This window comes from Nerophis lumbriciformis, linkage group LG04, assembly GCF_033978685.3.
Source record: "Nerophis lumbriciformis linkage group LG04, RoL_Nlum_v2.1, whole genome shotgun sequence".
Lineage (NCBI taxonomy): Eukaryota > Metazoa > Chordata > Actinopteri > Syngnathiformes > Syngnathidae > Nerophis > Nerophis lumbriciformis.
This window is the reverse complement of record NC_084551.2, coordinates 51,398,688-51,422,500: the sequence shown is the minus strand read 5'-3', so window position 1 is coordinate 51,422,500 and position 23,813 is coordinate 51,398,688. Positions and strand designations below refer to the sequence as shown.

At 41.5% G+C, this 23,813-nt stretch overlaps 2 protein-coding genes across 3 annotated transcripts in view; one reads left to right on the top strand and one right to left on the bottom strand.

The window, feature by feature from the left end:
* Positions 1-15,131, bottom strand: part of LOC133603667 (sorcin-like) — a 17,151-nt gene extending 2,020 nt beyond the window's left edge. Inside the window, exons 1-5 of the mRNA XM_061956933.2 lie at positions 14,817-15,131; positions 8,526-8,585; positions 2,819-2,888; positions 2,704-2,747; positions 2,481-2,628 (exon numbers count right to left, since the gene is read on the bottom strand). Coding sequence (XP_061812917.1) covers positions 2,481-2,628; positions 2,704-2,747; positions 2,819-2,888; positions 8,526-8,585; positions 14,817-14,873 — 379 coding nt within the window. The 5' untranslated portion in view covers positions 14,874-15,131. The remainder of the gene's footprint in view (positions 1-2,480; positions 2,629-2,703; positions 2,748-2,818; positions 2,889-8,525; positions 8,586-14,816) is intronic.
* Positions 14,654-23,813, top strand: part of snrnp48 (small nuclear ribonucleoprotein 48 (U11/U12)) — a 41,004-nt gene continuing 31,844 nt past the window's right edge. Inside the window, exon 1 of one of the 2 annotated variants that reach the window (XM_061956922.2) lies at positions 14,654-14,688. Coding sequence is in view for 1 of the 2 variants with exons in the window: in XM_061956914.2 (XP_061812898.2) it covers positions 20,004-20,138 (135 nt within the window). In the remaining variant the exon portion in view is untranslated. Of the gene's footprint in view, positions 14,689-19,868; positions 20,139-23,813 lie in introns of those variants that run through there. The other variant, XM_061956914.2, reaches the window with a different exon arrangement.

Genomic DNA, 23,813 nt, shown 5'->3' with positions numbered 1-23,813 from the left:
AAAATTGGTGCAGTTCAACTTGTTTCTTCAGCATTGTCCACACGTTTAAGTCAGGACTTTGGGAAGGCCATTCTAAAACCTTCATTCTAGCCTGATTTAGCCATTCCTTTACCACTTTTGACGTGTGTTTGGGTTCATTGGAACACCTAACTGCGCCCAAGACCCAACCTCCGGGCTGATGATTTTAGGTTGTCCTGAAGAATTTGGAGGTAATCCTCCTTCTTCATTGTCCCATTTACTCTCTGTAAAGCACCAGTTCCTTTGGCAGCAAAACAGGCCTAGAGCATAATACTACCACCACCATGCTTAACCATTTATTTGCGATATTGTTGTTATAAGCGCTAACGCTGAGGAACTACTTTTAGCAGCACCTTGATAACAGAGCGCTAACTAGCTTATGCTGCTATATTGACATATTGAGCTGCTACATCACCTCTGAGGTGGTGAAAGTTAATTCTGGATTATAAATCATGCCTCTCACCTGGATAGTAGAAGGTTGTGGACATGAACCAAGAAGTTGGTCAACTTTGACATTCAATTTTTTTTCCGGAGATGACGAGAAAGACACAAAAAGACACTTGTTTGCGGCACCTTTTTTTTAACCCTTTGGATTGTGATTAATTCTTCATCTAAACGGGAAGATACAAACATCCCGGTGAAAGCAGACATTGTACAGTAAGGGATTGTTTTATTATGTTAGTAGTTCCTTGTTTAGCACTTAGCAATACTGCTACATGATGCTACATGTTTGTTGCCAAAGGAATAAGCGAACTTTGTGATGCGTCTGTGAAATTACCACGCTGCCGTATGCATAAAATTAGCAAAATACGTAAATAGTACATGTTATTATGAATGTTACTACATTACAAATATACCATATTTTCCGGACTATAAGGCGCACTTAAAATCCTTTTTTTCCCCTCAAAACTCGACAGTGTGCCTTATAACCCGGTGCGCCTAATGTACGGAATAATTCTAGTTTTGCTTACAGACCTCAAAGTAATTTTATTTGGTACATGGTGTGATGATAAGTGTGACCAGTAGATGGCAGTCAAACATAAGAGATATGTGTAGACTGCACTATGATGGCAATATAACTCAAGTAAAAAACACTAACATTTTATATGTTCCATTGAAAATATAGAACATTACACACGGCGCTCAAAAATATATCAAAATGTTTTAGTACGAATTTGGTAAACTATTATTATTATTATTTTGGTATACGAGTATTATTATGGTGTGTGTGTATAAGGTAAGACATTATCTGGCGTTTTGTTTCGCAATATTATGCAAAAGCAACTTTTCTTATTTTCTGGTACCTGCTGATCTGTATTTGGGATCTGCATAAATCCTGAAAAATTGTGCGCGTTCACCTTTGTAGTCCGTGCCGACACCGTAAGCTTCTTCTTTTTCTGTATCTTCTTGTTAGGGGACTGTGGAGGGGGGCGTGGTCTGCGGGCCTGCCGCGGAGCGGGGTGTGTAAGGACCGGCCTCGGAGCACAGCTGGCAGGTGATTGGATTACCCAGCTGGGGTTGATTATCCAATCACCTGCCATGCTTATCAGCAGCAGTCGGGCCGACACACGGATATGGAGATGGAGTTGAGCAGACGCACGTACACACAAGAAAAACTGAAAAGTTGTAGAGCAGAGTGCTGTCCTGGCGTGTGCATACCGCAATAAAAGATTGTTCAACCCAGACTCCCGGGCTTCCGAGAAGGTCTATTGCGGTCAGGAGAACCCACAAGAGGGAAACCTCCACAGGGACATTCATCCTCCGCTGTTGCCATTTTTAATATAAAGTAGTGGAAAGTTCTTATTTATATCTGTCAGTAAACTCGCCATGAAAGCGCTAAAACATACCGGTGTAGTGAGTTTACATTATTCACCCAAGGAACTTTAGTTATTAGAGAGTTCCCGTCGGATGGTTTTTCACGGGACACATTTCCGGAAGAGACTGTCAGAAAGCGGCTTGAAGATGATCTGTAAAACATCATCTATGCAACATGTTGACCAAAGAACCACCATTACATGTTATGTAGACCACAAGGAGGTCTTTTACATTTACAAAAAAATAATAATAATATGACTCCTTTAATGCGCCCTATAATCCGGTGCGCCTTATATATGAAAAAGATCGAAAATAGACCATTAATCGGCAGTGCGCCTAATAATCCGGTGCGCCCTATAGTATAAAATACGGTACTTGTAAAATGATGATGAGGGCTTTTGGATGTTTTTAAAGCTAGCTGACTTTTGCTAGCATTCATTTACGAGTTAGAATGCATAAATAAAGAAAAACATGTTCTTGTCGCACATAAGGATTGTGAATGATAGACAAAATTCCAATAAAAAAAGTGCAGTTCCCTTTTAAAGGAAATGTATTATTTACATTTAGGCGATCTATGTTTCACACTTTGACACGAGGAGGCAAAAGGGTCAGGGCAGCCCTGATCTAGTGTTGTGACAAATAATTACCCATGGAGGTGATGGCCTGCTGCATCTCATTGCCCTCCACCGTGCCACTCCGGTCGCGGTCATACGACACAAAGCTGGTTTTCCAGCCATTGAGAGCCTGCCACAGATCCCTGAACTCGTTGAAGCCCATGGAGCCGGACATGTCTCTCTGAGACCCTCCAGTCAAGGAGCCTTTTTATCTGAAAAGAGTCTTGACGCCACACCGGAGGCGGGAGAAGGATACGTCCAGCATGTTGATCATCAGTCTGCAGGTGTCCAGGTTGAAGGCTGTTGGAGAGAAAAATGACAAAAATCAGCTCGTGTTTGGTCAAAGTGCGCGACGGCCTCTGGTGTGTTACGTTTGTAACCGCCGGAGATGCCAGACTGAGTGAGGCACTGCTGCAGCTCCTCTGGCGAGATCTGGCCGTCCTGAAGGAGAGACATGCACAATGTAAAGACTCATAGTGCTACTGGAACTCATCATGCCGCGTAGGGCTGGACCATTATGGCAAAAATAATCATCACAAGTATTTTGATTGAAACTGTAATCACGACCATAAATCTTTTTTCAGATATAAGGTGCACCGGATTATAGAGTGCATTGAAAGAATCATATTATAATTTTTTTCTAAATGTAAAACACTTCCTTGTGGTGTACATAACATGTATTGGTGGTTCTTTGGTCAAAATGTTGCATAGATGATGTTTTACAGATTATCTTCAAGCCGCTTTCTGACAGTCGCTTCCGGATGCGCCGTTTTGTGGGCGCTCTTATTTACTTATTCATGACCACTTGAGTTTTAAGGAGCACATTCAGTATGTTGCAAAAAAACTGAAACTTTTACTGGGATTTTATTATAGAAACAAGCTTTTCTTTTACTGTGAAAGAGAAATTGGTGGAAACAACCTTTTTCCCTGTTATTGACTATAGCAGGGGTCGGCAACCTTCGGCTCCGGAGCCGCATGCGGCTCTTTCATCACTCTGATGCGGCTCAGCTGCATACTTGCCGACCCCCCCGATTTTCCCAGGAGACTTCTGGATTTCAGTGCCTCTCGCGGAGAAATCCCGGGATTAATATTCTCCGATTTTCACCCTTACATTAATAATAAGGGCGTACCATGATGGTACAGCATTTAACACCCTCTACAATCTGTATAAACAGCGTGCCAGCCCAGCCTCTTGTTACATGCATCTTCTGCTTGCTCACATAAGTGACAGCAAGGCATACTTGCTCAACAGCCACACAGGTTACACTGACGGTAGCCATATAAAACAACTTTAAGACTCTTACTAATAATGCGCCACACTTTGAACCAAAACCAAACAAGAATGACAAACACATTTCGGGAGAACATCTGCACCTTAACACAACATAAACACAACAGAACAAATACCCAGAATCCCATGCAGCCCTGACTCTTCCGGGCTACATTATACACCCCTGCTACCACCAAACCCCGCCCCCACCCTGCTCCCTCACACATCAATCCCCCCCCCTCTGTGCGTCGGTTGAGGTGGGCGGGGTTTGGTAGCGGGGGTGTATAATGTAGCCCGGAAGAGTTAGGGCTGCATGGGATTCTGGGTATTTGTTCTGTTGTGTTTATGTTGTGTTACGGTGCAGATGTTCTCCCGAAATGTGTTTGTCATTCTTGTTTGGTGTGGGTTCACAGTGTGGCGCATTATTAGTAAGAGTGCTAAAGTTTTTTATACCGCCACCGTCAGTGTAACCTGTGTGGTTATTGACCAAGTATGCCTTGCTGTCACTTACGTGAGCAAGCAGAAGCCCCATACAATGTGTGGCTGGGCCAGCACGCTGGTTGAAGTGGGTGCTAAATACTGTACCATCAAGGCACGTTCGAGAGAATAGTTGCCCTGGAATTCATAGTCTGTCGGAAAAATTGGGAGGGTTGACAAGTATGACACTGTCAAGCGCCATTCATATAAAACCCGCGGGCCGCACCAACATTCAATTTTCATATTAAGGTGTGGGCCGCGTGTCTGAGACCCTTGGTTTATACATAGCACAAAGCAAAAAAAAACAAAACAGCTTTGTATGCAGTGTTATTTCATTTTAAATTTTAAAAGATTTTTGTGGCTCCCATTGTTTTTTTTAATTTGTGAATCTGGTCAAAATGGCTCTTTGACTGGTAAAGGTTGCCGACCCCTGGACTATGGAGATGTGTTGTACATGAATGCTACTGCTGGTTGTCTCCACAAGCTGAATAGTGTGTACCACGAGGCACTGAGATTCATCACCAACTGCGCTCCCCTTACTCACCATTGTGTGTTATACTCAATAGTTAACTGGACATCTTTATGTGCTCGACGCCTCAATCATTGGTATGTGTTCATCTACAAAACCATTCTGGGTATCACTCCATCTTATCTGTCTTGTCTTTTAACAAAGAAACAAGGATGTCACAACCTTCATTCAATGAATGTTCTGCAGTTTGTCGTCCCCAAAGTAAGAACTGAACTGGGCAAGAAAGCATTTAGGTTTTCAGCACCGAAGGCTTGGAATAACCTACAATCGAATCTTGAACTTCAAACCCTTGTTACATTAAATGAGTTTAAAGCTTCCGTGAAAGGATTTTAGTCTACCTTGTCTGTATGCACATGTGCTATGTGAGCAAGTTTTAATGTTGTAAATTTGATGTTTTATGTGTTGTTTACTGTTTTTAATGTAACCTTGCTGCTGCCCTCTTGGCCAGGTCTCCCTTGGAAAAAAGATATTTGATCTCAATGGGATTTTCTTTGGTTAAATAAAGGCGAAATAAAAAAATTAATACATTTACTTGGCTCACCTTCGGCAGCGTCTTCTCCCCGTCATCTTTGTTGTAGCGGTGTAGCGTGCAAGGACGGGAGTGGAAGAAGTGTCAAAAGATGGAGCTAACTGTTTTAATGACATTCAGGCTTTACTTCAATCATCCGGAAACAACAATAACACCGGAAATGTGACCCGTAAAAAAACGTCCGACCGGAACTCTCTCTCCTTGGGTGAATAATGTAAACTCACTACACCGGTATGTTTTAGCGCTTTCATGGCGAGTTTACTGACAGATATAAGTAAGAACTTTGCACTACTTTATATCAGAAATGGCAACAGTGGAGAATGAATGTCCCATAACAAGAAGATAGAGAAAAAGAAGAAGCTTATCGATTACGGTGTCGGCACAGACTACAAAGGTGGACGCACGCAATTTTTCAGGATTTATGCAGATCCCAAATACAGATAAACAGGTACCAGAAGGTAAGAAAAGTTGCTTTTGCATAATATCATGAAACAAAACGCCAGATAAAATGTCTTACCTTATACACACACCATAATAATACTCCTATGTTGAAGCACATCAAGCGGTGCGGCCTCATAGCTTACCAAAGTCGTACTAAAACATTTTTATAGATTTTTGAGCGCCTTGTGTAATGTTCTATATTTTCAATAAAACATAAAATGTTGCTGTTGTTTACTTGAGTCATATTGCCATCATATTGCAGCCTACACTTATCTCTTATGTTTGACTGCCATCTACTGGTCACACCTATCATTACACCATGTACCAAATAAAATAGCTTTGAGGTGGGTAAGCTCAACCAAACTTTTTCCTAGCAATAGGTGCACCGGGTTATAAGGCGCACTGTCGAGTTTTGAGGACAAAAAAGGATTTTAAGTGCGCCTTATAGTCCGGAAAATAAGGTAATTACTCGATTATTCATTAATTTGAAAACATGAGTATTTATCGTATTACCAAAGCTCAACTTTAAATTTTGTTTAAAAAACATGGCTATAAATTAATAACGGATAAAGCACAACAACTAAAATAATAGTAATAACAATACATTTAAGTAACAATAGCAACATAAAACAACAATAAAACTAAGTTTTTTCAGTTTTTTTTAATTCCGTTTTTTACCTTTGACACTTATTTTTTGTGTTAAATAAAATGTTATACAATATTTTTAATTAAATGCAAACATCCTCACATTTATTGGTGCAACACATCTTTGGACAATTTTGACCAGTATTTTAGGTCAAAGCATAATATTTGTGTAAATGTATCAATAAGTGCTTTAAGTACGTTATCCTTGTGTGTGGTGCTTTTTTGTACACTTTTAATTTGTTAGCGCAGTCAGACCGGATGTGCTGCACCGCGCTATTATTGTGAAGGGGAGGAAGTGTGCGGCGCTGTTCTCAGCTTGAGGAGTAAAGAGGCGATTTGAGGCTGTAAAAAAGAAAAAAGAAAGAGCCTCTCAAGTTGACTGTTTGTAGAATTGTGTAACATCGATGATGTCGTTCACAACTACACGAGCAGATAATGTGTTGTGTGTGTATGGATTGTTCATGCTAGCTTTAGCGTCGTAGTCAAGTCGGTGGTCGGACGGCCGGCGGTTGAGTGCGTCGGGTTAAATGAGCGCTACCGGAAACAAATAAATGATCCTTCTCCTCACAATGACAACATTTCACTTACATTTATGTCAACTTCTCTTAATATTATTCTGCATTTATCAGCGGATTCTGTTTTATTGGCTAATTATGTTACGTGAACCCAGAAATCATATGCCTTACTTCTTCTATTGAGTTTAGTGATTATTGATTAGGCATAATAGCGATGTGTCAAATAATAGATACCGTATTTTCCGGACTATAGAGCGCACTTAAAATCCTTTTTTTCCTCAAAACTCGACAGTGCGCCTTATAACTCGGTGCGCCTAATGTACGGAATAATTCTGGTTTTGCTTACCGACCTAGAAGCAGTTTTATTTGGTACATGGTGTAATGATGGGTGTGACCAGTAGATGGCAGTCAAACATAAGAGATACTGTAGACTGCACTATGATGGCAATAGGACTCAAATAAACACCAATATTTTATACGTTCCATTGAAAATATAGAACATTACGCCCGGCGCTCAAAAATCTATCGAAATGTTAGTACGACTTTGGCAAGCTACGAAGCCGCACCGCTTGATGGATTGTCGGCGCATTAAAGATACGATTATTATTATGGTGTGTGTATAAGGTAAGACATCATCTGGTGTTTTGTTTCACAATATTATGCAAAATCAACTTTTCTTACCTTCTGGTACCTGCTGATCTGTATTTGGGATCTGCATAAATCCTGAAAAATTGCGCGCTTCCGCCTTTGTAGTCCGTGTCGACACCGTAGTCAATAAGCTTCTTCTTTTTCCTCTATCTTCTTGTTATGGGACATGCATCCTCCGCTGTTGCCATTTCTAATATAAAGTAGTGTAAAGTTCTTACTTATATCTGTCAGTAAACTCGCCATGACAGCGCTAAAACATACCGGTGTAGTGAGTTTACATTATTCACCCAAGGAACTTAAGTTATTAGAGTTCCGGTCGGACGGTTTTTCACGGGACACAGTTCCGGTGTTGTTGTTGTTTCCGGATGAGGAGATGCTGCTCCGTTATTGATTGAAGTGAAGTCAGAATGTCATTAAAACAGTTAGCTTCATCTTTTGACACTTCTTCCACTCCCGTCCTTGCACGCTACACCGCTACAACTAAGATGATGGGGAGAAGACACTGCCGAAGATGAGCCACGTAAATGAGACCGCCCACAAAACGGCGCATCCTGAAGCGACTGTCAGAAAGCGGCTTAAAGATGATCTATAAAACATCATCTATGCAACATATTGACCAAAGAACCACCATTACATGTTATGTAGACCACAAGGAAGTCTTTTACATTTAGAAAAAAATCATAATATTATGACCCCTTTAATGTGTCTTATAATCCGGTGCGCCTTATATATGAAAATAGATGGAAAATAGACCATTCTTCGGCAGTGCGCCTTATAATCCGGTGCGCCCTATGGTCTGGAAAATACGGTAGTAACCATGGTGACATCCCAAACTTTAAGTAGACGTGCACTTTTTCCCATTCATTTACTCCTCATCTCTTTCACAAGCGCCGCAATTTGCATGCACTAATCGTTTTTTTTTCCACAGATGATTATATTTTCATAATCGTGAGAAGCCATGATCGGAATCGAAAATTAGAATTTGATTAATTGTCCAGCCCAACTGCAACATCTTTCACCTCACCTGCCCGGCCACCGCTGCAAAGTATCCATAGAGTGGATCCTGCTGCTGCTGCTGTGGCTGCTGAAACACAAAATCAACATTTGCATGATTTTATTCTGTCTGAAACCTTCCAAATGGAGAGCAGCTTTCAAACACGAATGCACTGGAAAAAACTCACAATCTCACCGAGTACTTATTTCTCATTTCTAGTCAACATCGAAACAAACTTGATTTGAAGTATCAATAAACAATGGTAAATGATTACTGGACTATAAGGCGCACTTAAAATCATTTTTTTCCCTCAAAACTCGACAGTGCGCCTTATAACTCGGTGCGCCTAATGTAAGAAATAAGTTTGGTTGTGCTTACCCACCTTGAAGCAATTTTATTTGGTACATGGTGTAATGATAACTGTGACCAGTAGATGGCAGTCAAACATAAGAGATATGTGTAGGCTGCATTATGATGGGTCTCAAGTACACACCAACATATTATATGTTCCATTGAAAATATAGAACATTACACACGGCGCTCAAAAATCTATCAGAATGTTTTAGTACGACTTTGGTAATCAATGAAGCCACACCGCTTAATGGATTGTCTGCGCATTAAACATAGGAGTATTATTATGGTGTGTGTATAAGGTAAGACATATTATCTGGCGTTTTGTTTCGCAATATTATGCAAAAGCAACTTCTCTTACCTTCTTAAAGGTTAAAGTTAAAATACCAATGATTGTCACACACACACTAGGTGTGGCCAAAATATTATTTGCATTTGACCCATCACCCTTGATCACCCCCTGGGAGGTGAGGGGAGCAGTGAGCAGCAGCGATGGCCGCGCCTGGGAATCATTTTTGGTTATTTAACCCCCAATTCCAACCCTTGATGCTGAGTGCCAAGCAGGGAGGTAATGGGTCCCATTTTTATAGTCTTTGGTATGACTTGTCTGGTACCTTCTGATCTGTATCTGGGATCTGCATAAATTCTGAAAAATTGCGTGTGTCCGCCTTTGTAGTCCGTGACCCCGTAGTCAATAAGCTTCTTCTTTTTCTCTATCTTCTTGTTATAGGACATTCATCCTTCGCTGTTGCCATTTCTAATATAAAGTAGTGTAAAGTTCTTACTTATATCTGTCAGTAAACTCACCATGACAGCGCTAAAACATACCGGTGTAGTGAGTTTACATTATGCACCCAAAGAACTTTAGTTATTAGAGAGTTCCGGTCGGACAGTTTTTCACGTGACACATTTCCGGTGTTGTTTCTGGATTGAAGTAAAGTCTGAATGTCATTAAAACATCTTTTGACACTTCTTCCACTCCCGTCCTTGCACGCTACACCGCTACAACAAAGATAACGGGGAGAAGACGCTGTCGAAAGTGAGCCAGGTAAATAAGATCGCCCACAAAACAGCGCATCCGGAAGCGACTGTCAGATAAAGCGGTTTGAAGATAATCTGTAAAACATCATTTATGCAACATTTTGACCAAAGAACCACCATTACATGTTATGTAGACCATGTTATGTACCGGTCCGTGACGCATTCGCTACCGGACCGCAGAGAAACATGAAATAATTTATAAAAGGACTGCATTTTCTCCAACTTAACTTTGGCCTGTCCCACTAGACCAGGGGTCGGCAACCCGCGGCTCCGGAGCCGTATGCGGCTCTTTGATCACTCTGATGCGGCTCAGCAGTTTACTTGCTGAACCCCCCAATTTTCCCGTGAGACTTCCGGATTTCAGTGCCTCTCGCAGAAAACTCCCGGGATATATATTAACCCATTATCACCCTTACAACTATAATAAGGGCGTGCCATGATGGTACAACATTTGGCGCCCTCTACAGTCTATATTAACAGCGTGCCAGCCCAACATTTGTTATACAATATACATCTTCTGCTTGCACATGTACGTGACAGCAAGGCATACTTGTTCAACAGCCACACAGGTTACACTGACGGTGGCCATATAAAACAACTTTAACACTCTTACTAATAATGCGCCACACTTTGAACCAAAACCAAACAAGAATGACAAACACATTTCGGGAGAACATCTGCACCTTAACACAACATAAACACAACAGAACAAACACCCAGAATCCCATGCAGCCCTGACTCTTCCGGGCTACATTATACACCCCTGCTACCACCAAACCCCGCCCCCACCCCAACCCTGCTCCCTCACACATCAACCCCGTGCGTCGGTTGAGGTGGGCGGGGTTTGGTAGCGGGGGTGTATAATGTATCCCGGAAGAGTTAGGGCTGCATGGGATTCTGGGTATTTGTCCGGTTGTGTTTATGTTGTGTTACGGTGCAGATGTTCTCCCGAAATGTGTTTGTCATTCTTGTTTGGTGTGGGTTCACAGTGTGGCGCATTATTAGTAAGAGTGTTAAAGTTTTTTTTATACCGCCACCGTCAGTGTAACCTGTGTGGTTATTGAACAAGTATGCCTTGCTGTCACCTACGTGAGCAAGCGGAAGTCCCATACAACATGCGGCTGATCAGGCACCAGCTTAAAAATTCCATACAAGGGTGTGGGCAGCGTGTTGGAGACCCCTGTACGGCGTCACATTGGTGCCAAAAGTCCGAGCGCATAAAAACTGTTATCGCGCGCTGATTCTCCACTTCGTGCGCGCGCGCGACACCATTTTGCGCGCGGGTGGTGCCTTTTTGCGCGCGCGCGGTGCCTTTCTGTGCGCGCGCGGTGCCTTTTTGCGCGCGTGCGATGACTTTCTGCGCGCTCTGTGTACTCCTGGCATCTCTCCTCGCGCTGTCATGTTTCTTTTTGGCACTTTGGGGGCGGTTATGCTTAGACAGCCCCTCCTTTCTGATTGGCTGTGAGCATTTTTCAATGTCATTTAAAATTTCAAAAATTTTTGCGGCTCCCATTGTTTTCTATAATTTGTGAAACTGGTCAAAATGGCTCTTTGACTGGTAAAGGTTGCCGACCCCTGAGCTAGCCTAAATAACATGTTAGCATCGATTAGCTTGCAGTCATGCAGTGACCAAATATGTCTGATTAGCACTCCACACAAGTCAATAACATCAACGAAACTCACCTTAGTGGATTCATGCACAACGTTAAAAGTTTGGTGGACAAAATGAGACAGAAAAAGAAGTGGCATAAAACACGTCCCCGAAAGTCGGAGAAAGTTGTACATGTAAACAAACTACAATGAGTTCAAGGACCGCCAAAATTAGTAGGACAAAACGGCGCTCGCCAAATACTCGAATCAGTGAAGCATGTTTAATATAAAGTGTGCTCTATAACAATTAGGGACGTTTGTGTCATGTTTGTCCTCCTACAGAAACCATATTTAAACAAAAAATATATATTTTTTCCCCCCTCATCTTTTTCCATTTTTCATACATTTTTGAAAAAGCTCCAGAGAGCCACCAGGGCGGCGCTAAAGAGCCGCGGGTTGCCGACCCCTGGACTAGACACACCAATAAGCTTGTTTATAGATGTACAATAAAACTCCTCATAGGAAGTTGTTATATTGGTTATAACTGTGTGACATGATACAATGCACATTCATGAACATATCAAATACAAATGTGACAGATTGTAGCCGAAGGCTGATTTCCATTTGCATCTCTTTGCAAAGAAACAATCTCCCACTATTTCAGCGTTATAGTGACTTGTATTTTTCATGCACTTATTTTTGCTGTATTTATCTGGCACAAGTGGAAAGTAATAATAAGTGAAAATAATGCCTACATTAAACCGGTCCGTGGTGCAAAAACAGGTTGGGGACCAGTGATGTAGACCACAAGGAAGTGTTTTACATTTAGAAAAATAAATAAATAATATGACTCCTTTATTGCGCCCTATAATACGGTGCGCCTAATATATGAAAAAAAGATCCAAAATAGACCATTCATCGACAGTGCGCCTTATAAGCTGGTGCGCCCTATGGTCCGGAAAATACGGTACCCGTACAGGAATGAGCAAGGCTTATAAATGATCGGTAACTGCCCGTTTTTGGAACCAGTGCTGGCTAATGTAAAACAGAATACATTTTGGGTACGGAGTGTGCAAAATAATATACAGTCGTGGTCAAAAGTTTGCATACACTTGTAAAGAACATAATGACTTGCTTGTCTTGAGTTTCCAATAATTTCTACAATTCTTATTTTTTTGTGACAGAGTGATTGGAGCACATACTTGTTGGCCACAAAAAACATTCATGAACTTTGGTTCTTTTATGAATTTATTATGGGTCTACTGAAAATTTGACCAAATCTGCTGGGTCAAAAGTATACATACAGCAATGTTAATATTTGCTTACATGTCCCTTGGCAAGTTTCACTGCAATAAGGCGCTTTTGGTAGCCATCCACAAGCTTCTGCTTGAATATTTGACCACTCCTTTTGACAAAATTAGTGCAGCTCAGCTAAATGTGTTGGTTTTCTGACACAGATGTGTTTCTTCAGCATTGTCCACACGTTTAAGTCAGGACTTTGGGAAGGCCATTCTAAAACCTTTATTTTAGCCTGATTTAGCCATTCCTTTACCACTTTTGACGTGTGTTTAGGGTCATTGTCCTGTTGGAACACCCAACTGCGCCCAAGACCCAACCTCCGGGCTGATGATTTTAGGTTGTCCTGAAGAATTTGGAGGTAATCCTCCTTTTTCATTGTCCCATTTACTCTCTGTAAAGCACCAGTTCCATTGGCAGCAAAACAGGCCCAGAGCATAATACTACCACCACCATGCTTGACGGTAGGCATGGTGTTCTATTTTTTTGTGATAGTGATTGGAGCACATACTTGTTGGTCACAAAAAACATTCATGAAGTTTGGTTCTTTTATGAATTTATTATGGGTGTACTGAAAATGTGAGCAAATCTGCTGGGTCAAAAGTATACATACAGCAATGTTAATATTTGCTTACATGTCCCTTGGCAAGTTTCACTGCAATAAGGCGCTTTTGGTAGCCATCCACAAGCTTCTGCTTGAATTTTTGACCACTCCTCTTGACAAAATTGGTGCAGTTCAGCTAAATGTGATGGTTTTCTGACATGGACTTGTTTCTTCAGCATTGTCGACACATTTAAGTCAGGACTTTGGGAAGGCCATTCTAAAACCTTCATTTTAGCCTGATTTAGCCATTCCTTTACCACTTTTGACGTGTGTTTAGGGTCATTGTCCTGTTGGAACACCCAACTGCGCCCAAGACCCAACCTCCGGGCTGATGATTTTAGGTTGTCCTGAAGAATTTGGAGGTAATCCTCCTTTTTCATCGTCCCATTTACTCTCTGTAAAGCACCAGTTCCATTGGCAGCAAAACAGGCCCAGAGCATAATACTACCACCACCATACTTGGCGGTAGGAATGGTGTTCCTGGCATTAAAGGCCTCGCCTTTTCTCCTCCAAACATGTTGCTGGGTATTGTGGCCAAACAGCTCAATTTTTGTTTCATCTGACATCACATGGACAGGGCAGCATGGTGGAAGGGGGGTTAGTGCGTCGGCCTCACAATACGAAGGTCCTGGGTTCGATCCTGCGCTCGGGATCTTTCTGTGTGGAGTTTGCATGTTCTCCCCGTGACTGCGTGGGTTTCCTCCGTGTACTCCGGCTTCCTCCCACCTCCAAAAGACATGCACCTGGGGATAGGTTGATTGGCAACACTAAATTGGCCCTAGTGTGTGAATGTGAGTGTGAATGTTGTCTATCTGTGTTGGCCCTGCGATGAGGTGGCGACTTGTCCAGGGTGTTCCCCCCCTTCCGCCCGATTGTAGCTGAGATAGGCTCCAAAGGGAATAAGCGGTAGAAAATGGATGGATGGATCACATGGACAAAAATAAGACCTTCTGGAGGAAAGTTCTGTGGTCAGATGAAACAAAAATTGAGCTGTTTGGCCACAAAAAATTAAGAGTTGTAGAAATTATTGGAAACTCAAGACAGCCATGACATTATGTTATTTACAAGTGCATGTATACTTTTGACCACGACTGTATATTCAGTCTTTTCAGTGGTTAAAGTTCCAGTAAAGGAAGTAAATAACTCAACTCCTTCCTGTTGTTCAAACTGCCTTAATTGGCCAACACTTTAAACTTCGTCCCCCTTCCTCCATTTTACCGTGCAGGGTGTGTCAAATAAAAGGCAGAAAGGGTGTATTTTGACGCAATGGTGTGACGTAATGTGTTGGTAATTAGGTGAGGAGTTGAACAGGTAAGTGTTGTATCTTTAAAATGTGAGTTCTGTGTTCGTCAAGAAATAAAACCACAATTGTTTATCGTGGGCTCGTCTAGCTTGACAAACACTGCGGGACAGGAGGGCTTAGTGGCGCTTTTTCTTACCATTCCTGGGAATCCACCGCCGTGGGGGTTAGGGGCGCCGTATCCCGCGTAAGCCATGTTCTCCTCCTTGACGGTCAAAAAAAATGTGTATAGTAGTGTTCTAGGACAATGTTCTAGTACAATGTTCTCCTTGCTCCTCCCACTTCGCAGAGGGCGTGTCCGCGGTCGTGCAAATGTAATAAGTCACCACCGCGGTAACCCGGAAATAATAAAAGTGGGTTTAAGTGGGGAATAGGTCAACGACAAGCAGGAAAGAGGTGGAGAAAATGGACTATTATGTTCGAAGAGCGATGTTTCGCCGTATTTCATTCTGATTGGCTGGGACTGAACGTATGCATAGACATCTTATAAGTAGACGCAGCATCGAGCGCTACTGCCTACTGGCGTTGACGAGACGCGGAGCCGCCATCTTGGAGTGGTGATCCGCTCCACTCAGTGTAATTCATTTCTTCTTATTCTTCTTCTTTTGTTTTTATGGTGGTTGGCAAGCAACCTTCTGGTGTGCATTACCGCCATCTACTGTAATGGAGTGTGGACCGAGGTGGACCCCTACTCTATATTCTTTTATTTAACCCAGTGTTTTTAAATGTGTGTATATTGCTTTATATCTTATGTGTTCTGAGTTCAATCCTAATATATCTTCCACTGCTAACCTAATATTCTCTTTCGCTAACTTACTTTGCAGTATTTGCCTTTCTCTATTGTATTTTGAAACCAGTGACGTGCAGTCACTAGAGGCAGGTGAGGCGGGGCCTCACCTGCCATCATGGAAAGAAAAAAAATGTAAAAAGAAAAAAAAAATTAAATTGTTATATGTATCCAGTGATTATACTATAAAGTTATTTTCCATTTAACTTCACCAGTTTTAGATTATTTTTATTCAAAATCGCTGAATTTTCACATGTGCCGTTCAAATACTGAGAAGAGACGGTGCGGTGAACAGCAGCCAGTTGAGGCACGTCACTCAGTGCCGCAACATGGATTGCGCAATGACTCGGCTAACTGCTGGCCTGCTGTGCAATGAGACCGTATTGCTATATGAATTATATTATACATTTCCATAGTTTAGTTAGCTGAGGTATATAATGTACAGTGTATTTTGTCAACAACTGTATGTGTGTAAAGTATTTCTTGTGCTGAGCGATCATAAAACGGCTGCAAAAGACGCACTGGCTGAGGCTCGCCTCCTGCACCCCCGCCGTAGAATTGTTATATCAACTAAAGCCCACACTTAAACTTTCCACGTGCAAGATTGAATCTATTTTAAAAAATTATTTCATAAGAAGCCAAAAAGTGCAAAAACAATAATGTTGGTGTTGGAGGAGTTGTGAATGACTGCAGGGACACAACATTAGATACACCTGCAGACTGCAGGTGTACCTAATTCACAACTCCTCCAACACGAAAATTATTATTTTTGCACTTTTTGGCTTCTTATTAAATAACTTTTGTAACCTATTTTCATGGGCTTTCCTCTTTGTGATGTTAAGTTCCTGTTATGCGCTGTTATACAGTATATGCCTTGAGCTCTTATTTTGAAGGCGCTAAGAGCGGAAGTGATGTCACGTTGCGGAGGTTTATGAAAGAAGGTAAATAAAGTGGTCCTCGTGTAAACTGGAGCCTCCGTGTTTGTTATTTTGTAGTTTCATACAGTATAGGCGACATTTATAAACCCTCGGTTACACTTTTTTAAATAGATTCAATCTTGCACGTGGAAAGTTTAAATGAGGGCTTTAGTTGCGGCGCATGGACTTAATTTCTAAGTAAAGGTAAGACCATAATAAAGTTTTTTTTATTAAATGTGCTTTTTTGTGTGCTACAGTTTGTATGTGTAAAGTTAAAGTTAAGTTAAAGTACCAATGATTGTCACACACACACTAGGTGTAATGAAATTTGTCGTCTGCATTTGACCCATCCCCTTATTCACCCCCTGGGAGGTGAGGGGAGCAGTGGGCAGCAGCGGCGCCGCGCCCGGGAATCATTTTTGGTGATTTAACCCCCAATTCCAACCCTTGATGCTGAGTGCCAAGCAGGGAAGAATGCTGGTATGAGCTTTTAAACATAACCCGTTAACTGCTGCCAATCAAATGGTGAATAAGATACTCTTTAGGGTTCATATGTTTGTAAATCTGACTGTGATGAAGTCAGTGCCTCACCAGCCATCAACCTCACCGCACGTCACTGTTTGAAACATGTCCTACACTTTCTATCTGATGGCAAGAATCACACAGTCCTGTAGTATGTTTCCCTATCAATTTCAATGAACTATTTAGATATGTATGTCCTAATCTCATTCTCGTAATAATGTCTTCTTCCTTCCTATTTCTATTGCCTCCTCTCATTACACATACTCTCCTCTGGACTTTGTAATACGGTCAGCTATTTTTAAGTTGAAGAAACAATATGATTAGGTTATATATACATGCGTATTTCCTACATAAACAATGTATGAATACATTAGATATCTATATATCTTAGGGACCTATAAACTGAGTTTATTCTGTTTTGACACTTTGTATTGATATTTTCTATTACATTCTTCCCCTAAATGATAATGTTTACAGTGATTGTTTTATATGTATTTTTTTTTTGTATGTCGCTTTGGATATAAGCGTCTGCCAAATACTTCAACATAAACATATATAAACACCTGAAAGTCTTTATATCAGCTAAAACCACCAATCTGTTTAACTGAATTCAGAATAAAACCAAATTATGTTTTACAATCTTTATCTTCATCATTAATTTCAACTTTATGTTATTCAAGCATGACATTTTTAAATGTAATTAATTTCATTGACAAGCAATTCTATTATGGTCATACTTGTTTGGTAGCGGCTACAATTTCAGTACTATTGAAGATATTTGCTCCTTCTCAACTCTGTGGTAATATTCTTTTCACAAAATACAACCAATAGTACGTTAATGTTCAATCTTACTTGTGAAAAGTAATCCCCCGATTCCTATTTTCAACAGTCCGCTCATTTGAGCAGGAAAACGCTGAACACCAGCCCTGCATCTTTGTTTTCTACCTGTCAACTGTCAGTTTAGGCTGCTCGCCAGCTCCTCATCACCACTTCAAGATGGCGGCCGAATTTCTCGCGTAACAGCAGCCAATGCTGCGTCTACTTATAAGAGGTCTATGTCGACGAGAAGCAGGAAAGAGGTGGAGAAAATGAACTATTACGTTCGAAGAGCGATGTTTCGCCGTATTTCATTCTGATTGGCTGGGACTGATCGTATGTACACATTGACTCCGCCCTCTAGAGCGGCCGGTCCATTGAACCATGCGTCATCGCGGCCGCCATCTTAAGCAGGGCTAAATGTTGTCCAGTCACCAAGTGCAGTGTTTTTCAATGAAAAAAAATGTGCCTTGGCTCAAAAAAGGTTGAGTGCACAAGACCAGTGTTTTTCAACCTTTTTTGAGCCAAGGCACATTTTTTTTCATTGAAAAAATCCAAAGGCACACCACCAGCAGAAATCATTAAAAAAATTTTAACTCAGTAGAAAATAAAAAGTTGTTGTCGCAGTTGTTGTATATGAATTTAAACCATAACCAAGCATGATTGATTGAGACTTTTATTAGTAGGTTGCACAGTGAAGTACATATTCCGTACAATTGACCACTAAATGGTAACACCCGAATACGTTTTTCAACTAGTTTAAGTCGGGGTCCACTTAAATTGATTAATGATACAGATATATACTATCTGATATATAAAAGATATATACTATCATCATAATACAGTCATCACACAAGATAATCATCAGGGTATATACATTGAATTATTTACATTATTTACAATACGGGGTGTGGAGAGGGGGGGGGGGTTAGGTTTGGTTGTTATCATCATTTCAGTCATCAACAATAGAGAACAGAGAATGAGAGAGAGAGAGAGATCAGAAGGCATAAGAAAAGGTATCTACATTTGATTATTTACCTTTGATTATTAACAGTCCGAGGAGGGTGCTAGTTTAGGGTTGAAGTTGCCTGGAGGTGTACTTTTATTGCGGTTTTGAAGGAGGATAGAGATGCCCTTTCTTTTATACCTGTTGGGAGCGCATTCCACATTGATGTGGTATAGAAAGAGAATGAGTTAAGACCTTTGTTAGATCGGAATCTAGGTTTAACGTGGTTAGTGGAGCTCCCCCTGATGTTGTGGTTATGGCGGTCATTAAGGAAGTAGTTTGACATGTACTTCGGTATCAGGGAGGTGTAGCGGATTTTATAGACTAGGCTCAGTGCAAGTTGTTTTACTCTGTCCTCCACCCTGAGCCAGCCCACTTTGGAGAAGTGGGTAGGAGTGAGGTGGGATCTGGGGTGGAGGTCTAGAAGTAATCTGACTAGCTTGTTCTGGGATGTTTGGAGTTTATATTTGAGGGTTTTGGAGGTGCTAGGGTACCAGGAGGTGCATGCGTAATCGAAAAAGGGTTGAACGAGAGTTCCCGCTAGAATCCTCATGGTGCTTTTGTTGACCAGAGAGGAGATTCTATAGAGAAATCTTGTTCGTTGGTTGACCTTTCTGATTACCTTGGTTGCCATTTTATCACAGGAAAGATTAGCCTCTAGAATGGAACCTAGGTAGGTGACCTCATCTTTCCTGGTGATAACAATGTCACCCACCTTTATAGTGAAGTCATTGACTTTCTTAAGGTTGATGTGGGACCTAAACAGGATGGATTCCGTTTTACCCAAGTGTATGGATTGGTCAAATGCCTTCTCCAAGTCCACAAAGCACATGTAGACTGATTGGACAAACTCCCATGCACCCTCAAGGACCCTGCCCAGAGTATAGACCTGGTCCACAGTTCCACGACCAGGATGAAAACCACACTGTTTCTCCTGAATTCGAGGTTCGACTATCCGGCGTAGCCTCCTCTCCAGTACACCTGAATAGACCTTACCGGGAAGGCTAATATGTGATGTTTCACACTGAAATAGTATACATGTTCGAAATAAACTTAAACCAACCAACCATATAAATAAAAACATATGGTTTCAATCCTAATGACCCGACATGTACTTGCGCATCTCTCCAGCAGGTGTCGCGCTGTAATGCACACGCCGCCCACGAAGAAGAAACCCTGACGTCACCATCTACAACATGGCGGTTATCTCGCCAACGGCGGTGTCGTAATTTAGTTTCCCGCTTCCTTCTCCGTGGACCGATAGCCAATTTAAAAAAAATGTCGAACTCTTCAGAAAGCACAACGCGGCAAGAACGAATGGACCGTCTGCAGGAGCTGGTGGAGTTCACCGAGCAGTGCAAGAAACAGATACAAGAAATGTTAGGATGGTCGCAGGACAACAAGCCGGATAAGGTACTCGTCTAGCAGCTGTCTACAACAAGCTGTAACGATTATTATAACAAATTATTGATAATTATACTTTTACTTTTGAATATTGTGCGTATTAAAGGGCGCACTTGGGACTTAAAGTGCCTCAGACCAAGCCGTAATTCTATAACGGCGCTACAACATTGCTAGGGGGCGCCATATACCCTTGTCAGTTAAACCCCTCTACCATCCATCCATTTTCACCGCTTGTCCCTTTTGGGGTCGCTGGAGCCTATCTCAGCTGCATTCGGGCGGAAGGCGGGGTACATCCTGGACAAGTCGCCATCTCATCGCAGGGCCAACACAGATAGACAGACAACATTCACACATTAGGGCCCTCTACCATTTAAAAAAATATATATATATATTTTATGCAAAACCAACTTGTCTTACCTGAAATTACCTGCTTTTGTGTGTTTGGGATCCACATAAGTACAAACCCCGTTTCCATATGTGTTGGGAAATTGTGTTAGATGTAAATATAAATGGAATACAATGATTTGCAAATTATTTTCAACCCATATTCAGTTGAATATGCTACAAAGACAACATATTTGATGTTCAAACTGATAATCTTTTTTTTTTTTGCAAATTATCATTAACTTTAGAATTTGATGCCAGCAACACGTGACAAAGAAGTTGGGAAAGGTGACAATAAATACTGATAAAGTTGAGGAATGCTCATCAAACACTTATTTGGAACATCCCACAGGTGAATAGGCAAATTGGGAACAGGTGGGTGCCATGATTGGGTATAAAAGTAGATTCCATGAAATGCTCAGTCATTCACAAACACGGGTGGGGCGAGGGTCACCACTTTGTCAACAAATGCGTGAGCAAATTGTTGAACAGTTTAAGAAAAACCTTTCTCAACCAGCTATTGCAAGGAATTTAGGGATTTCACCATCTACGGTCCGTAATACCATCAAAGGGTTCAGAGAATCTGGAGAAATCACTGCACGTAAGCAGCTAAGCCCGTGACCTTCGATCCCTCAGGCTGTACTGCATAAACAAGCGACATCAGTGTGTAAAGGATATCACCACATGGGCTCAGGAACACTTCAGAAATCCACTGTCAGTTACTACAGTTGGTCGCTACATCTGTAAGTGCAAGTTAAAACTCTCCTGTGCAAGGTGAAAACCGTTTATCAACAACACCCAGAAACGCCGTCGGCTTCGCTCGGCCTGAGCTCATCTAAGATGGACTGATGCAAAGTGGAAAAGTGTTCTGTGGTCTGACGAGTTCACATTTCAAATAGTTTTTAGAAACTGTGGACGTCGTGTCCTCCGGACCAAAGAGGAAAAGAACCATCCGGATTGTTATAGGCGCAAAGTGTAAAAGGCATTATCTGTGATGGTATGGGGGTGTATTAGTGCCCAAGACATGGGTAACTTACACATCTGTGAAGGCGCCATTAATGCTGAAAGGTACATACAGGTTTTGGAGCAACTTATGTTGCCATCCGAGCAACGTTACCATGGACGCCCCTGCTTATTTCAGCAAGACAATGCCAAGCCACGTGTTACATCAACGTGCCTTCATAGTAAAAGAGTGCGGGTACTAGACTGGCCTGCCTGTAGTCCAGACCTGTCTCCCATTGAAAACGTGTGGCGCATTATGAAGCCTAAAATACCACAACGGAGACCCCCGAACTGTTGAACAACTTAAGCTGTACATCAAGCAAGAATGGGAAAGAATTCCACCTGAGAAGCTTAAAAAAATGTGTCTTCTCAGTTCCCAAACGTTTACTGAGTGTTGTTAAAAGGAAAGGCCATGTAACGCAGTGGTGAACATGCCCTTTCCCAACTATTTTGGCACGTGTTGCAGCCATGAAATTCTAAGTTAATTATTATTTGCAAAAAATAAATAAACTTTATGAGTTTGAACATCAAATATGTTGTCTTTGTAGTGCATTCAACTGAATATGGGTTGAAAAGGATTTGCAAATCATTGTATTCCGTTTATATTTACATCTAACACAATTTCCCAACTCATATGGAAACGGGGTTTGTAAAAAAAAAATTGAAATCACAGTGTTGGCGCTAGGAATTTTCAAAATGGGGTACCAGGGACCCCGTCAAGTTATAAAAATGGGGTCCCACAGTACATTTTTGGGGTCCTACTTTTTTGGAACCGATTTGAAAACAAATGATAAATGTATGCATTATCCTGTTACAACTCACATTCTATATTTCCATCAGTCCATTTTCTACCGCTTGTCCCATTCGGGGTCGCTGGAGCCTATCTCAGTTACATTCGGGCGGAAGGCGGGGTACATCCTGGACAAGTCGCCACCTCATCACAGGGCCAACACAGATAGACAGACAACATTCACACACTAGGACCCTCTACCATTTAAAAAAAATATATATATATTTTATGCAAAACCAACTTGTCTTACCTGAAATTACCTGCTTTTGTGTATTTGGGATCCACATACATTAAAAAAAAATTGAAATCACAGTGTAGGCGCTAGGAATTTTCAAAATGGGAGCCCAGGGACCCTGTCAAGTTATAAAAATGGGGTCCCACAGTACATTTTTGGGGTCCTACTTTTTTGGAACCGATTTGAAAACAAATGATAAATGTATGCATTATCCTGTTACAACTCACATTCTATATTTCCATCAGTCCATTTTCTACCGCTTGTCCCATTCGGGGTCGCTGGAGCCTATCTCAGTTACATTCGGGCGGAAGGCGGGGTACATCCTGGACAAGTCGCCACCTCATCACAGGGCCAACACAGATAGACAGACAACATTCACACACTAGGACCCTCTACCATTTAAAAAAATATATATATATTTTATGCAAAACCAACTTGTCTTACCTGAAATTACCTGCTTTTGTGTATCTGGGATCCACATACATTAAAAAAAAATTTAAATCACAGTGTTGGCGCTAGGAATTTTCAAAATGGGAGCCCAGGGACCCTGTCAAGTTATAAAAATGGGGTCCCACATTACATTTTTGGGGTCCCACTTTTTTGGAACCTATTTGAAAACAAATGATAAATGTATGCATTATCCTGTTACAACTCACATTCTATATTTCCATCAGTCCATTTTCTACCGCTTGTCCCATTCGGGGTCAGCTGCATTCGGGCAAAAGGCGGGGTACACCCTGGACAAGTCGCCACCTCATCACAGGGCCAACACAGATAGACAGACAACATTCACACACTAGGGCCCTCTACCATTAAAAAAAAATTTTTTTTTTTTATGCAAAACCAACTTGTCTTACCTGAAATTACCTGCTTTTGTGTATTTGGGATCCACATACATTAAAAAAATTGAAATCACAGTGTTGGCGCTAGGAATTTTCAAAATGGGGGCCCAGGGATCCTGTCAAGTTATAAAAATGGGGTCCCACAGTACATTTTTGGGGTGCCACTTTTTTGGAACCGATTTGAAAACAAATGATAAATGTATGCATTATCCTGTTACAACTCACATTCTATATTTCCATCAGTCCATTTTCTACCGCTTGTCCCATTTGGGGTCAGCTGCATTCGGGCGGAAGGCGGGGTACACCCTGGACAAGTCGCCACTTCATCACAGGGCCAACACAGATAGACAGACAACATTCACACACTAGGGCCCTCTACCATTTAAAAAAAACAAGTTATATTTTATGCAAAACCAACTTGTCTTACCTGA